Genomic DNA, 15,827 nt, shown 5'->3' with positions numbered 1-15,827 from the left:
CTGCCTCTGGAGTTGTTCTCTCTTTGAAGGCTCGCCCGGGTGCTGCCAGGGCACGGCGGCGGACAGTGCCGGCCGCCGAAGCACTGTTTCACTCCCTGCCGCCGCGGTTCCGCTCGCCGCTTCCCAGCGCGGCGTAGACGAGAAGCGCCGACCGGGACTGGGCCGACCCTCCGGGTGGGACTGCCAGCTCTTCCGCCCCGGCCGGGGGGATAACATACCCCGTCCCGAACCGCAGGAAATTCCTCCGCCAGCCCTCCCGGAGGCCCCGGCTCCCCCGCCGCGACCCACCTCCGCTGCTACCCTCATCACTGTGCTTGAACTCGAAGAGGAAATCGAAGTCAAACTCTTGCTCGGCCTCCACGCCCGTCATGGCTCCCGCCGCTCGCCGCGATCCCCGGCACACTCTGGCACTCAGGCAGCGGCGCAGCCCCCGGCCCGCCCCGTCGGGTCCGCCCCGTCGTGCCCGGACACCTGCTGCCGGCGGGCCGGGCCGAGCTTCCCCTCGGCGGCAGCGGGCTGCCAACCCCCGGCAAGGCGCAGGACGGCGGCCGCTGCGGGCGGTAACGTGACCCCGGCCCCGACGGCCGGCCTATCTCGCTGCCGCCGCCGCCTCTGATCCGCCCTCCCCGCTGCTGTTGATGTTTCCGGGTCGATGCAAACAACCGCGGTGCCCGGCCCCCCCCGCCACCCGCACTTTCCCGTTCGGCTCTGCCCCTACAGCGCAGCCTGCGTGCTGCGGGGAGCACCTCTCAGACGGCGGGGAACCACCGGAGGCGACCCCGGACCACCGGCTCTCCGGGGTGGAGATGAGAAGGCTGGGAGTAGTGGGGCAGTTGGACTTCACCTGCTCCCCCCCGGTGGTAACCAACTGCCGCAGGTGCCGAGCTCCCGCTAAAAGGAGCGGGGCAGGAGCGGCTCTTTACACCTTCGCCCGGGGGTCTTCGAGAGTGAAAGGGAGGGGAGCGGCTCTGCCCGCCCGTCCGGGACACCGGCTTGTCCCCCCTCTTCGTTGAGGAAGCTGCTAAGGCTTCCTCCGGGGCTCCCCACCGCGCCGCGTCTGCGAGCCAGGAGGCTTCGCTTTCATTTATTTATTATTTATTTTATTTAGTTGCAGCACCCACTAGTGCCAGCTGCTATAAAAAGCGCATTAAAGTGGGACTCGTAACGTTACCGGCTGCCTCCGTGCGCCGGGGAGCGAAAGGTGCTTGCTCCGAGACCGCACACCGAGGACGGGGGGTTCCAAAGGACCCTACGGACAGTGACATGCGACGGGGCTGGCACCGTGCTCCCCTGGCCTCCTGCCTGCCCCACTTTTACGGGTTAAAAGTCAATTAGGGAAAACTAAATCGGTCTCTGGTTTTGTTCAGAAATGCACTTCTGACAGATTTGAAAGTCTTTGCCAGGTAAAGGGCCTCCCCTCCTAGACCTTGAGCTCCCTGAGCTTCAGGCCGTATTTCAAAAGGAATATTTTTTTTCTAAGCGTTTGGTTATGGAAACGGTATTCCCTTATAAACTCAGGGAATACCATTTTCCAGGCGCATGGCTGAAATCTCCGTTACAAAGTGCCAGGAAAACACATTTTTTTTCCATCAGAGCCCGTTATGCTTTCCTCCCCCCTCCCTCCACCCCGCCGGGACGAGCCGCGCTGCAGTCTCGCCTCCCGCAGGAGCCGGCAGGCACCGGCAGCGCCCGGGACTGACGGGGCACCCCCGGGTCACGCAGGACCTCTCGACTTCGAGGTGCTACCCCGCCGGGGCCCGGGTCTGCTTTGCGGCGGCGGTGAGGCAACCGTGGGGCTGCCCTCCGTCCCCCCGCTAGCAGCCGCTTCCCCGACGTGTCGGCGCGGAGTCACCATAGTGTGCGAAACGCCTTGGCAGCAGTGAAACCCCTCCGCATGCGACTGCCGGGGGCCTGCCCTCACAGAGAGGCCGAGCATCCCGCTTCACCCGCATCCCCTGCCCCGACGGCGGCGGCTGCTGCGCCTCCCGCTGCCTGTCCTGGCCTACTGGAGGGACAACCGCCTCGCCGCTGGCTTACCCCCCGGCCACCTCTCCGTGCCGGACTGCTCTCTGCTCCCCATCTCCTGCTGAGGCTCCCCAGAGGGGAGATGAGAAGCTTCCCGGTACTCGCTGCTCTTGCTCCTTTGCCTCTCCTGCGTCTGGTACCTGCTAGAGGGTTGAATTGTCCAAACTATTTACGGACAGCTTGATTTGCCAGGGCTATAAATGTTAGTGCTGTCAATGAAATATTTCGACTGGCATCCTTCCCTTGGAGACAGAGGAAAGATGTACTACGGAAAGGCAAAACCGAAGTGATGCCACATGTGAGGATGGAATAACAACGTCCCGCCAGTTAATAAGCCAGTTTAGAACTGGGAGAGTGCCATTAAACTAGGGAAAGCGAAATGAATGGGGTGGGGAGGAAGGGGATGTACCCCAACAGGGCCATCCCCCTGCCTCCAGGTGCCGTTGTGCCACCCACTGACAGACCCACCAGCCAGACCCGCGGTTAACCTGAGTTGCCTGGATCTCCTGGTCTCCACGCAGGTCCAACGAGAGACCCAGCGGCCGGGCTGTTCTAGCTGCAACCCTGCAGCCTGAAGGAGTATTTAACTTGAATGCGGTATTCTCAGAGGCAAAGGATTCCACCCCTCGCTATGACCCACAGATGAAACCGGGGTCCTCCCACCGGGACACTTTGCAGGAATGTCTTCCCAGGCTCAGCCAGCTATGGAGTATTTTCTTTGATTGTTGTAGTTTGGCAATCAAGGGGCACCTTAATCTGCAGGCAGCAATCCTGACTTGCAGGGCTCCCCTACGTGTTTCCTGGATTGGGTCACACTTTCTGGCTGGCCTAATTTTTTTAGTCCTTTACAAAATACATCAACAGGGAAGAGAACTATCGACGAGGGCTAGCGACATTTTAACACGGGCATCAGAAATGGCACAGAAATAAAGGGGGGGGGGGATCCCTCCGCTTTTGACAGGAGGCTCCAGCACTCTTTACGTGTCAGTTGCCTCTGGGTGTAATTTTTACAAGTTAGGGGATTCAGTGCCCTTGAAGACCAGAACTCTGGAAACGCCGTGCGTGCAGCCCTTGGAAGTCCGAGCGTGCAAAAGGCACGCAAGCCAATGCTATTAAATAAAACGTAATTAACTTCCATCCCGAAAGGCGCTCGCATGCTCCAAAAGCGGAGCCGCACTCACAGCCACGCTCGTAGCTTTTGCATTGGCAGGGTCCTGTCAACTGAAATGAACCCCTGGAATGAAAACATCTGTGTTAAAAGATGGGCCCTGAGCGCCTGTCCTGCTTCCCGGGGACAAACCCAGAGAAGGGAGCCCCTTTGTTCCACGCTGCGGAATAAACACTGCGGACATGAACGGGACCCTCTGGCCCACTTCTCCACACCTTCCTCTTTCCGCGCTGTGTGGGCTCGCTGTGCCCTGCCCGAGGCCGGCAGGCCATGGTAGCCCCAGTGTTGTCCCAAAACTCGCTCTACATCACCAGCAGCAGCAGCAGCAAAGCGGCGGTACCACCAGATCGGAAGGAAACTTGGGACCCTGGGAGCAGCCGGGGGAGTGGCGAGGGGGGGAAGAGGAAAGCAGGGGGTGCCCCCCCCGTCCTGCATCGGGGGCCGGGAGCTGCCCCTCAGCTGAAGCGGCGGCGCGGAGGTGATGCGAGGCAGCTGCCTGCGGGGTCCCGCTTCCGGAGCGCGGTGCTGCCTGAAGGCGCGGGCATGGAAAGAGAGGAGCTAAAGTTTCGCCGGTGGGCACAGCCGTGCTGGGAAACGATGCTCCAGGGACAGAAATATGTCCCGACTGGCACAGGAGAGACTGAAGCCGGTCCCGGCTCCAAAGGCCAAACGCTGCCCCTGGCAGGACCAAGCTTAGTCCGGAATCCACAAAACGCTTCCCAAGTCCCTCGCCCTCGACCTTCTTTCTCTCTCTAAACTTTGCCGCTGTGTTTTCAGAGCACTTTTCGCAGCAGGATTACTGTGGGTCATCGAAAAAAGTGGCGACAGGCAGCCAGGGTGGCGGAGCAAGCATTCCTCCGGTCCCTCAGGGGTGCGGGGGACCCGGGGCGGCGGAGCCCCGCAGCCGACCGTGGCGTGCCCGACTGTTTCGGTGCGCTGGAGAGGGCCGGCCGCTGCTACAGCGCCTAGGACTGCCCGGGACCCGTTTTTTTTTAGTAGGCTCCCTCATTTCCCAAGAGCCAGGGATGGCTGCAGTTACAGGGTGTATTCTGATCTCCCCCAAAATCAAACCGGGGCTGCGAAGGGAATCCCCGAGCCGGCTCCCAGCGATTTCCCCTGACCGGACCCCAGGCTCCCTCGTAGCCCCGCGCTGGCGGCGAGGAGCGATGCCACACCGCTGCCGCGCTGCCCCGCTGGGCCGGGACGGGCTGGTACCGGGATCTCTATCAGGAGCGGGCCCAGGCCCGGCGGGAGCCGTCCGGGAGCGGTGGCGCTGCCGAGGCGGCACCGTGCGAGAGGCGAAGGAGACACCTATTGGCAACCGGCCGCCAGCAAACCTCCGGCCGCCGCGGGGAAACACCGGGGGACACCGCCGCCCGCCCGCCCGCCACCCGCCCGCAGCGCCGCCCGTTACCTTCCTCCGCTGCCTTCATGGTGCTGCCGAGCTGGCGGGCTCCGCGCTGCGGGGCAGCCGCCTGCCTCTCTCTCTCGCTGCCTGGGTCCCGCGACGGCGGCGCGGAGGCAGCCGGCGGGGCAGCGCTTGGCATCCACCCGGCGGGGCAGCGGAACCCCGGCGCCGCGTCCCGGGCCGCTGCCGGCCCCTCGCTGCCTTGCCCCGCACCCGCGCCCCCCCGCCCTCCTTCACGCCCCGGGGACCGGTGCCGCGCCGCCCCCGGCGTGGTAGCCGCGCCCGCGGAGGCACAGGAGCTCGCCGCCGCCGCCGCCGCCCCCCCGGGCCCGGGGCATGGAGAGGAGGGCGGGTGTGCGTGGGGACTTCGGAGGCACTGCCCGCTCCGCTGCGGCGGGACGGGGCGGCGGGAGCTACCCGCCCGCCGGGTGCCGCAGGCGGGGGACGGGGGTGAGGGAGTGTGCGGAGCGGGGAAGTCTCGCTCTGACGCAGGGCTGCGCGCCCGGCGCCGCCTTTTTAAAGCTGGAAAACACCCCCCCACCTCCCTTCCCCTCCCGGCCCCTCTCCCCGCCCCTGCCCCGTGATGTCAGCTGGGCCCCGGCCCCGCCGCCGGCTGGCGGCCAGCGGTAGGCGGGCACCGGCGGGCACCGACGGGCCCCGGACGCCGCGCCACCCTGCTCTCCTTGGGGACACGGAGGCCGCCCGGCCCCCGGCCCGCCCAGCGCCGGCCCCACCGCTGCCTGCGGGGTCCTCGCAGCCCGCGGGAGCCGGGTGCCCTCCTGCGGGGGAGCGGGTGGCGCGCCGGGGTCGCAAAGTGAAGGAGGGGATGGAGGGGAGACGGGGGAGAGAGGGACGCAGGCAGGGAGGGAAGGAGGGGAAAAAAAAAGGAAAAGCGAGGCAGCCTCGCATGCTGAAATCATTATGTAAAAAATCGCAGGCTTCCCCCGCTGTGGAAATTTGGAAAAGAGCATCAACTGGCAGGCGAGAGAAAGGAAAATCCCATTCTGCTAAATTACTAACAGACCCGGTGGACTCGGTTGCAGTCGCTCCAGATTTATTATTATTGTTTTATTTATTATTATTCTGTAAATATCTCAGCAACCCACTTGTATCTCATCACTTCGTAGCGGGGAAAGGAGAGATTTCCAACCCACAGCGGCTCCTCCTCCCGCCTCCCACCTCCGGGATGCCCCGTCCCGGCCCCCGCCGCGGCAGTGACACCCCGGCACGGGCCGGAGCCGCCCGGGTGAGGGATGCTGGAGGGGCCCCGCCGCTTCCAGCCCCGTTGCCCGTTCCCTGCACTCGCTGTTCGCCGTCCCTCTGCCCCCACAGCTGGCAGGAGGGGACCGTGCTTTCCTGTTGGAATTGGACGGCGGCGTGCTGAGCGCTGGGGTGGTTTTATGCGTATCTGGTGTGTGTGAAGAAAAAAAATAATAAAATCATAAATCTAGTGCCTGACACCCATATGTGGTTGAAAATAAACCCAATATAAACGAAATACTGTCTGCTCCTGGGGAACAGGAGGCCGCGGCTGATCCTTCGGGGCGAGATCCTCCACTAAATCATGGTGGAAGGCAGTCCCCACCAAAGAGTGCACTTAGCCAGGAGCTCAGCCATCCTCCCGACACCACCGGACCCTGCTGTCCCCTCAGGTGGGGAAAAAAAAAACAAAAGGGGATGCTTTTACTTCAAGCAAAAACCGAGTGGGAAAGAAGAGGGAAAACCCCTCAACCCCCAAAGCTATCGTCCCCAGTCTTGAAGTCTCTCCTAAGGCACCAGGTGAAACGGAGCCTGGACGTGGCAAACGCGGAGCGACCGCGATCGCGGAGCGTGATGGGACCCGGGCCCCGCTACACAGGGGCGCCGCCAGGGGGCGCTGCTGGGAGGGGCAGGCACAGGGCGGCACGGCAGCGCCTCCCCCCGACGGCGCGGCCCCGGTGCGGCGCTCGGCGCTACCGGCGGGGAGGGGGTTGCGCGGGGCCGTTTCCCACTGCCCGGTAGGGGCTGAGGAGATCCCGGCGCCTTTCCGGGAGGCCGGAGCGGGGGTGAGGCGCGGTGCGGGCGGGAACCGCACTCCCCCCGGCGGGACTCTCCTTTCCTGCCCGCCCCCCCGCTCAAATGACGGAATCCCCCGTCTGTTTCCTCCTGTTTAATGCCGTTGCCCGGACCACCGTGGCGCCGCTCCAAGGCCCCGCCAGCCGGCGCAGGCAGACGGCGGCGGCGGCGGCGCAGCGCGGGGCCTGCGGCCGCCCCTCGCCCCTAGACCCCGGCCCGGTCCCAGCCGCGCCGCTTCCCCGGCCCCACAGTCCCGGTCTGCCGCCCCGCGGCCGCCCGCCGCCGCCCCGCCTCTGCCCGCTGTTACTCTTCCCATTCCCTTGCGCCTCCCTCCCGCCTCCCCAAGTTTGTTTACAGCTGCTACTAGGAGAGACTGTTACACGGAGCTTATTTTGGGAGCTGGTGATGACTAACGAAGTTAAAAGGAGCTTAGTACAGAAAACAACCTTATTTTTAGACGGCTGTTGTTTCGGTGGATCATTGTAGCGAGTGCACCCTGGCCGTTTTTAAAAGCCACTTCCCAGATGCCAAGTCCTTTCTTCTGTGCTGTCGAAAAGGTGAGCACGCCTGGCCGGCCCCTGCATTGTTTGCTTTGTTTCCCTGCCTCTACTGGCTAAACCCTACCCAGAATTGCTGGGGCTACAATTGGCTTTAATTAATTTGGCCTTAATTAATTAATAAAGTTCTGACACACAGACCTACAACTCCTTCCACAGAAAAGGAGAAAGAAATAAAAATGTTACGGAGTATTTGGAGCAGTTTACAGTGATCTCCAGCCGTGGGTCAGCAGGCACTTGAAATTGGATCCCCCTTGCCTTTTGGGACAGCTAACTCTTCTGCAGGACTTCTTCTCCCAGGTGGAAGGGAAAGGAGGAAGGGCTCTGGCTTCCTCTTCATCTCTGGCAGTCCCCTGGGCTACAGACCATGTGCAGGGATAGTCTGTCCATACACAATGGTGGGGAGATGTGGCTGCTGCCACTGCCTCTCCCCATCATCTCTCTTCTTCCCACGTGGGAATCACTGCATGGCAGCTCAGGCTCTAAGACCAGGCAGGCTCAGTGGTCCCTGTGTCTGAGGTCGGTGTCTCACTGACCAGCCGTGATCCCTTGTGGGTAAATCACAGCAGAGCTAGCGGGACTTCAGGAGGCTCTGCTCCCCTGGAAGCAGTGAGCAGATGTGTACCCCAGCAATAAACCCTTCCCTTGTCACCAGTGCTGTGCTGGGCCATGTCTCACCCCGTTCACTGCTGTGCAGCCAGACTTCTCCAGCTTTCCACACAAGTGCTTCTGCTGGCCCCTCTTTTATCACGGTCTATCTCCATTGCAGAGAGCCGTATGGGCTTCCTGGGCAGCTTTTCTCCGTCCACACATCCCACAGCATGGAGGAGGGGGTGAGCTGGCTAATAGAACTGGTGCTAATAGCAGAGGCAGTTGTGCTTGAAAGCAAAGCACTTGCTGCATTTAGCTACTAATTAGGTAAATTGTCAGGGAGAGTACAGCTGCCCCGCTCTACCTTTCCACCTTGGCTGGGACTGAGCACACAATGGCTTGCGTGGCCCAGGTCAGGCTGAGAAACTCGTCTGGTGGTGGCACAGCTCTCCCTTATGGGGAGTGTCCGGACTGGGGTGAGGGTTTGGGAAGAAGGGGATATAGCGCGGCCACAGAGCCTCTGTCTTGGGGCACAGCCCAAGGTTCCCACTGAGGTTCCGCTGCCCTGATAGCGATCAGTTTGTACTGTAGCAATCACAAGCAGAAAAAATCTGTGCATTGTAGAGGCACGTGGGCAGGAGTAGGAAAGGAGCCTTCCTTCCCCCTGTCTCTCTTCCCACCCATCAGCGGGGTGGGTGGGAAGTGCTGCCACAGCTCTGCGGTACATCCCACCTGCACCCCTCCAGCACTGGAGCTGCCTGCACTCCCCGGACTCTGTGTTGGCTTTCCCTGCGCAGCTTGGCGTCTGACATGTGCTTCCTCCAAACCCCACACACCACTCCTTTGCTGTGGGAAGGAGCTAAATGACACAGGCTCGAATGGGCACTTTTTACCTCTTGTGTTCATCTTTGCAAGCAAAGCTATAAATTTGCCCTCTGTACTCAGCTCTTGCATGTAAAGGTAGTGCTGTCCTTGGAAAAAAAGGAAAACACTCCCAAGACTGTGGAGTATTTATACAGGATGTTTCAATCACCGAAGAGTCTTGATTCATGCTCACTAGATTGATTTCTCATAGTAAGCCATGCGAGCGTGTGTATTCCCTCCTGCATTTTGCTTTTCTCTCATTTTTGTTGGGCCTCAGCAGACTGGGAGGGATGGTTTGCATGGAGCTTTGTACACAGTAGCTACAGTATTTCTCAGGGAACCTCTAATTCAACCAAATGCCCCTGTTGTCACCTCACGAGAAAATATAGGTTAGTAGCATGGCCCAGCAGACAGGCAGGGCTGCTGTTCCTGACTTCCACCCTGACTGGCTTGCAAGACTTGGGGTAAATTGTTTCTCTGTGCAGTGTCCTGTAAGATGAGGATCTCTCAGCTTCACCTGCACAGAAGTGTTTTGAAAGCAGGATGGGGGGGGGGGGTGTTGGACCTCTCTCCCCACTATTTACCAAAATTATGTATCTTCTCACAATAAATGCAGAGAATCCCATCCCATAACCCAAGGTACAGATGGATCAGAAAAAGCCACCCGTGCTCTGCAAAGAAATTTTGTTCGTTTTTTTTTGGGCTTCTTGCCTGTATATTTCCTTACAGCCTTTTATATCTAGTGTATATAATAATGGCCATCTCCTAAGGGTCTGCGTGCCCATCCTTTGGGTCTTGGCAGCTTCAAAAGCATCAGCATCTGTTCGGAATTTCATTCACTGTAACAAAAGATTTATAAGTCTCAAGCCTCCCTAACCAAGTCCCTAATTAAAGTCTTTCTAATCCCCTGCTTTGAAAACTGTAACAAGATTTGCTGGAAAGTGAGAGAACACATGGCCAGTGTTTGCAGCCGGTACAGCACCATTCTGAAAACACATCCATGAAACTTTCAATCAAGACACAGAGCACACCTGAGCGGTGGCCAGCTGCTGCCCAGAGCCTCCCAAAGTTATAAGCTGATGCAAAGGCAGGGGCTGTGCTCAGCCTCCCATCCCCCAGACACAGCCCCTTTCACAGGCTGCCAGAAATCATTTCACCACTTTTAAGGTGCATTGCACTTAGCAGGACAAATGCCAGAGGAGGAATTTTGTGTGCTTGAATAATGTTGTAATTTACCTTATAACCGGTCTCATTACAACGCTGAGTGCTCTGTTGATTTACCTGGCTTTTGATTTAGTGGACTCTCTTTAAACGACTATTTAGGAACGCAGCCAGGGACTGGAGGCAAAGGACCTTAAACCTTCTTGGAGCTACAGTCACCCGCTCAGACACCGACTTTTTGAAATCAAGACAGACAGCAGACAGCCACATCAGACCCATATACAGAACGCAGCGACTGAATTAAAGCGAGACGTTAGCTCAGAGCAATAATTTAATGATGATATACGCTGCATCGGTGCCGCTCTGTTTCCTTTTGGGTTTGCCCCTTCTACAAACCTGAGTCGCGAACAGGTTTGTGCTCTGTGCTCTGAGTAGACCCCTTGCTGCTGGCTGGGGCCAATGTGCAGCATCTCCTCTCAAAGGCTGGTCCAGGCTGAGGTAGGTGCCAGCAGTGGGCTGAATCCCGGCTCTGTTGTGTGATACTGGGGTCCCGCTATGGTGATTCTGGTGCTCTCTTCCCACGAGAAAACAACCATCAAAAGTCAAAGTACTGATACACTGCATTTCTTCCTGGGCACTACCAATGAAATGGCCAAAAACTAAAATGTGAGAAGTTTCACCTCAACATGAGGAGGAACTTCTGTACAAAGAGGGTGGCAGAGCACTCGAACAGGCTGCCCAGGGAGGCTGCAGCATCTCCCTGTCTGGAGACATTCAAAATCCACCTAGATGTGTTCCTGTGTAACCTGCTTTAGGTGGCCTTGGAGGGGGTTGGACTCCAGAGGTTCCTTCCAGCCCTAATATTCTGTGTGGTTCTGTGAAATGTGCAATACGGTGCATGGTTAAAAAGTATGAGCATGTATAATGCTCTGTTTGTGAAACAGTACTAAAGAACTGGCAAATTTTTATACTTGTGCAGTGTAGACAGACTTGCAAAGAAGCAGTGACAAAGTTTTATACCAGACAATGTATTTTAGCTCCAGAAATATTTTGCATGTCTCAGACTTCTCCAGTTGCTGTATAGAGGGTGGTAACAAGTCTTTCTGCCTCACTCAAAAGCACTTAATGAAGGAAAGGCTGGTTGGGTACACAGGGGATCAAGCTGGCAGCAGAGCAGACCCTTCTCCGGGGGAAGGGGAACACCAGATTTACAATGTCTGGAGGAGACTGGGACTCATGTAGGTATCGGTTCCTGCACACTGCAGGGATGACGGCTTTCACCTCATCCATCCTCCGAGGCGTGGGGTCGCACCTTCGTTTTTGGGCAGAGCGAAGCAGTTTTTTCCAGATGTCTATATTTCATCTGTAGGAGCAGGGTTCCTGCAGAAGGCTTTGTGGAAGTGGTGACCCACGAGTATGGTTGTAAGGCCTGGGCTGAGCCTGTGACGGTCAGGAGTTAGGAAAGGCTGTGTGTGGATCTTCCACTGCAAAATGGGTTCCTTTCCCTCTTGACATAACTCATAAACTCATAAGCCTATGAACTCTACATCCCCTGTAAAGTCTGCTTTTAGTGACAGGCCCCTGTAACTCGTCTGGTTCTCTCTTCTCTGCTGGTAGTTGGTCCCTGAGTACATCTCCCTCTGCAACCAGAGGAGACCTAGACCAATCTGACTTACACCAAAGGTGGCATGTGTGGTTGAGTTATGGTCACACGAAGTGCACTGGGGGACCAAATATGTCCTTAGTGTCTCTGCCAAGATGTGTGCTACAGTAGCATCTCCTCTTGAACATGGTGCCAAGAGCACTCTGGTTGCCGCATGAAACAAGCAACCCAATGTGAAGTCCTGGACTTTCTGGCTGCAGCTTGAGCCCTGTTTTCCAAAATCTCAGCAGCACTATTATTTACTTGGCTGCTGCTATCCCTACCGCTCCTCAGCACCAGCTCAAGTCTTCTCCTTCATTAGTTTCCTCTTGCTCTAAGTCATTAAACTTGCATTTAAATGTGCTATTGGTTCTCCCTAAACGAATAACCTTCCATTGTGTAATACAGAATTCCTGTGTATTAGCCTGTTCCCCCAGTGTCTCCAAATCCTCCTGCAGTCTGGTGCATTCCTGAGATTTATCAGCAGTCTCCCCTCCTATCATGATGTCATCCGCATCTGGACGCCCCGCATATCGCGCCAACATCGGGCTCATTCGTACAACACTCTTAAACAGAACAAGTCCCGGCACCAAGCCCCAGGAGATCTAGCCTGTTGGCTCTCTTCGTGTGTACGGTCCTATTTATTGCTCTTCTCTAACCCAAGTTTATCCTCCTAATATCGACAATCCAATACTTGTATACTTTTTACTGACCTCATTTTCTGATGCAGTCAGTAACCTTGTTAAACTCCAGCAAATGCAAAATCACTGCTTTAAACTTTCTGGGCTCGCCCTCACAAACTTTATGAATAGGATTTGGACTACTCTAGCAGCAGTTTTGATTATGACCCCGTGTGCCAGAAGCTTGCAAACACCGGTCCCTGCTCCCCCTTGTGCCAGATGCTTGCAAACACCAGTCCCTGCTCCCCCTTTCTCCAGTACTTCCAGGGTGATAGAAGAACTCAAAGGATGAGAGGTATTGAGGGAGAAAGGAAATATTTTCCAGGTGATGAAATAAGGTGCCAAGGTTTTATTCACTCACTTGTGGCTATGCACTATTGAGGGGCATCCTTTACATTTCATGTAAAGTAGGTAATGATAACTACAATCAATTGGTGTAAAGCAAGATTCTCTCCTCCCCTCTCATTTTCTCAAAACATTGAACTTCCCAGTGTGGCTGTGGACAGGGATGAAACTTGAAGCTTTTCATCTGAAAAGATGAAATGATAAGAGACTATCAGAACTGAATGGATATGCTGAACACAGATATGTCTAGCTGCCTGCAGCATACTACTTTGGTAGCAATGGCATGCTTCAGATACAGTATTCAGCAGTACCTAGGTCGTGGCTAAACTGCACCAGCTGTGGAGTTGGAGGCACCACAGTGGTGGGCTGGCTTTGATCCCAACTCCTGGGCCAAATTTGTGCAACCCTGCCTGCTCTGGCTGTCCAGGGGTGCCACGGATCTCAGCTAAATCGTGTCTTCCACAGCAATTCCCCATGGGTGAGGGGTTTCTGAGAAGCCCTTTGATCAGCTTGGCAGAGCCAGAAGCTTCCCTTTACCAGAAGGCTGGCAAGAGATTGGGCTTTTAACATACACCTTTCCCTCTTCACAGCTTGAATTGTATCTCCGTCATTCTTTTCACACTGTGTGTCATGCACAATGGGTGATTTCTTTATAGGGATGATTTGGCTGAGGTGACCAGCATCCTGAAATGGATTGCCAGATTCCTATAGTTAGGTCAAGGATGCAAGTGTTTAGCTCTTCATGTAACAAAATGACGTATGAGCCCAGTGCCTTTGTTCCATTACCTAATGGTAGCATTCCTGTTTTGTGACATCCCTGCATGCTGAAATGGCTATCTCGAAGAACAAATGCTGAAAATTAAAATCTTCTTGAGTCAAGCTTCCTCATTAGCAGCCTGCCTGGCTAGACTCTACCTTATTATTTTTTTGCTGGTGTGTAGCTGTAAAGAGAAAACCAAGGAGAAAAATAGGCAATTAAAATGCATTAAATTGATTTCCAAATGACTATGCAGAACCAGAAAGTCTCGGGAAGAACCCCATCTCTTTTCTTGCATCTGTTGCTGTATGTGAGAGTGCATATTCACTAGCAACTAGAACAAGACACATTTGCAAACATGAATAAGGTCAAACATCTATCTAGTCAAGTCTCTGAAAACCAAACTCATTAAGTCATTGCAGTTGCTTGGCACACATGGCAGAGCAGGATTTTTCAAAGGCCATGCAAAAAATTGTTGGGATGAAGGCCTCGGCCCCAGCAATTACAAGATACTGCTCTGCAAAGCCAGAGAAGCTTTCTCCTCCTTGTTCAAAAAAATGCCAGAAAGGACCTCACGATTCCTCTGCTACAAATTGTGTTCCAACACAACAGTGAAACTATTACCGCTATGAAACCACACAACTTCCTCACACCAGGCACTGGGTCTCCTCTATAGCTCAGGCCTCATCAACAGACTGTTCCATCTCAAGCTAATGCAGATATATCAAGTGCAAGCCTGGAACAGTTAAAGAAAACTATGAGGATGATAGAAATTAATCCTTTCCTCTTTCTTCCCTTTACTCCAGGACTTTCTTCTCCCTACTCCCTTCCTCCCAAGAGTGCAATTAAATCTATTTTCAAGTTGCTTTTTAAGCACATTAAGTAAATGACAAAATTAAAGGAGCCTCTCAGCTGTGGTGTGTGAGAAGGAGGCTCCCCACAGATGTGTGTGTGGTACAAGGGAAAACAAAATACATACACAGATACGTACAGACAGTAATGCCTTTGTTAAGCTAAGAGGTAAGGCCATAGCAGAACAACCTACCTGACCTACTGATGCAGGATGGATCTATCCACCAAGCTTATCCTGGTGAATGCAGGTGTGAAAAGACAGACCAAAGACAAGAGGTGAACATTGGTTCACAGGACACTTTGGGACTTCTGCTGAAGAATCCATTGCTAGAGGTGAGTCTTTGAGATTAAAGCCACTTGCATTTACTGCTGAAGGGCTGCTGCCTGCTTGCTGCCCAGCACTGATGCATTGAGCAGCCCACAAGAGCTGTGCCACAATTGAATACTTTCTTGGTATTTCTCAAGCTACGAGTCAAAGCTGTCAAGTCTGGAAGTCTGGGATTTGGCTCCAAGTTTTGCTGGCTGCACTCCAATAAGTAGACGTAGACCGATCTTACAGAAGTAGCCAGCAACGTCTGGCGGGACAAAGAAAGGCCATTCCCACCAACATATATAGGCTCTGCTTCCATCCCTGGAAAGCTCTCTGACTTGGTGGTGGGCTGCAGAGGTCCAGTGCTGCATGCGGCTCTGGAGCACCTCATCTGAGGGCTCCTGTCTCCCGTCACTGTTCTCTGGATGCCGACAGGTACAGAGTGACCCAAGGGATTAGGCAGAAAGATGCCCCAGCAATTATGTATGTGTGGGCACATACACATGTACTCATATCCCCTACATTTGGAGTGCATGGCTGGCTAGAGTTGGTGATCTCAGGGTAAAAATTCGTCAGGTGGTTCAGGGTGACTGCTGCCTGGGTACAAAGCCTAGTAAAAGGCACCTCTTATATCCTGGGATTGGCTTGGATGAACAGCCAATTTAGGGTTTAAGGCAGATTATCAGTGGTGAATCAGAGAAAGGTAAAGGCAGGGTAGTAAGAGATCAGTTTGGGTTAAGCATGGAGAGGCTGAAGCATGAGATCTTGGTTCAGGGATAAGGGTCTTTCCTTTGGTGCAAAGTGGGTAGGAGCAGGCCCGGGAAGGGTTGCCGGGATGTTGGTTTACAGACCAAGCACAATACTTGGTCTGGCACAGCAGTCCTGGGGACTTCAGTGATTCAGAAGCAGTGAGGAGGGAATGTCTTGCTGAGAAGAAACATCCTGCCCTGCCAGGAGCATGGGAACACATTGCTTATGATGATCAGCAAGACTGGCTGGTGAATATGTCAGAAGGTGGTGAATGAAGGCCTTGGCATGAAGTCTGACCTTACCCAGCTGTAAGTGCTACCTGGGGTAGTTTTCTCTGAAGGGCTTTTTCTCTTCAATTTTTTTCTCACACAATTAAAAGTTCAACAGAAACCACAAACTCGCTTCAGAGAGCAAAGGCTCCAAACGACTTTAGTTTGAAGGCAGCCTAGGTGGACTGCTGTCAGAAACCCCTCCACCTTTCAACACCTGCACTGACAAATGAGCCTGTCAGGTGGAGACTGTATTCCCAGTGGCAGATGTTGGGGCAATGGTGTTCAACAATTACTTCACTGGAAATAAATCCTTTCTATGACAGTGATTTCTGTCTCATCTGGAAGATTTAAGACAGCCATTAAAGAAACTTTTATTTCCCCGTACTACTG

General features: G+C 55.1%; 1 protein-coding gene and 2 long non-coding RNA genes across 9 annotated transcripts in view; all 3 read right to left on the bottom strand.

The window, feature by feature from the left end:
• NFATC1 (nuclear factor of activated T cells 1) overlaps nucleotides 1–5,103 on the bottom strand; it is a 116,582-nt gene extending 111,479 nt beyond the window's left edge. For 6 of the 7 annotated variants that reach the window (XM_062618069.1, XM_062618071.1, XM_062618073.1 and 3 more), the window contains exon 1: nucleotides 4,608–5,103. In XM_062618069.1, the coding sequence (XP_062474053.1) occupies nucleotides 4,608–4,740 (133 nt within the window). In that variant the 5' untranslated portion in view covers nucleotides 4,741–5,103. Of the gene's footprint in view, nucleotides 1–288; nucleotides 588–4,607 lie in introns of those variants that run through there. The other variant, XM_062618070.1, reaches the window with a different exon arrangement.
• A 531-nt stretch (nucleotides 5,104–5,634) lies between these two features.
• LOC134163104 (uncharacterized) lies at nucleotides 5,635–7,497 on the bottom strand. The gene is made up of 2 exons (XR_009964577.1): nucleotides 7,103–7,497; nucleotides 5,635–6,009 (listed from the first exon to the last, which is right to left on the bottom strand). It is a non-coding gene; the product is annotated as an uncharacterized LOC134163104 (long non-coding RNA).
• A 2,650-nt stretch (nucleotides 7,498–10,147) lies between these two features.
• LOC134163319 (uncharacterized) lies at nucleotides 10,148–15,712 on the bottom strand. The gene is made up of 2 exons (XR_009964700.1): nucleotides 12,509–15,712; nucleotides 10,148–10,403 (listed from the first exon to the last, which is right to left on the bottom strand). It is a non-coding gene; the product is annotated as an uncharacterized LOC134163319 (long non-coding RNA).
• Between the last annotated feature and the right edge of the window lie 115 nt (nucleotides 15,713–15,827).

This window comes from Pezoporus occidentalis, unplaced genomic scaffold (genome assembly GCF_034315485.1).
Source record: "Pezoporus occidentalis ecotype Australia unplaced genomic scaffold, CSIRO_AGI_Poc_V1 ctg2, whole genome shotgun sequence".
In the NCBI taxonomy this organism is placed as follows: domain Eukaryota; kingdom Metazoa; phylum Chordata; class Aves; order Psittaciformes; family Psittacidae; genus Pezoporus; species Pezoporus occidentalis.
Note: the sequence above shows the minus strand (reverse complement) of the source record. Positions and strands in the feature narration are given on the sequence as shown.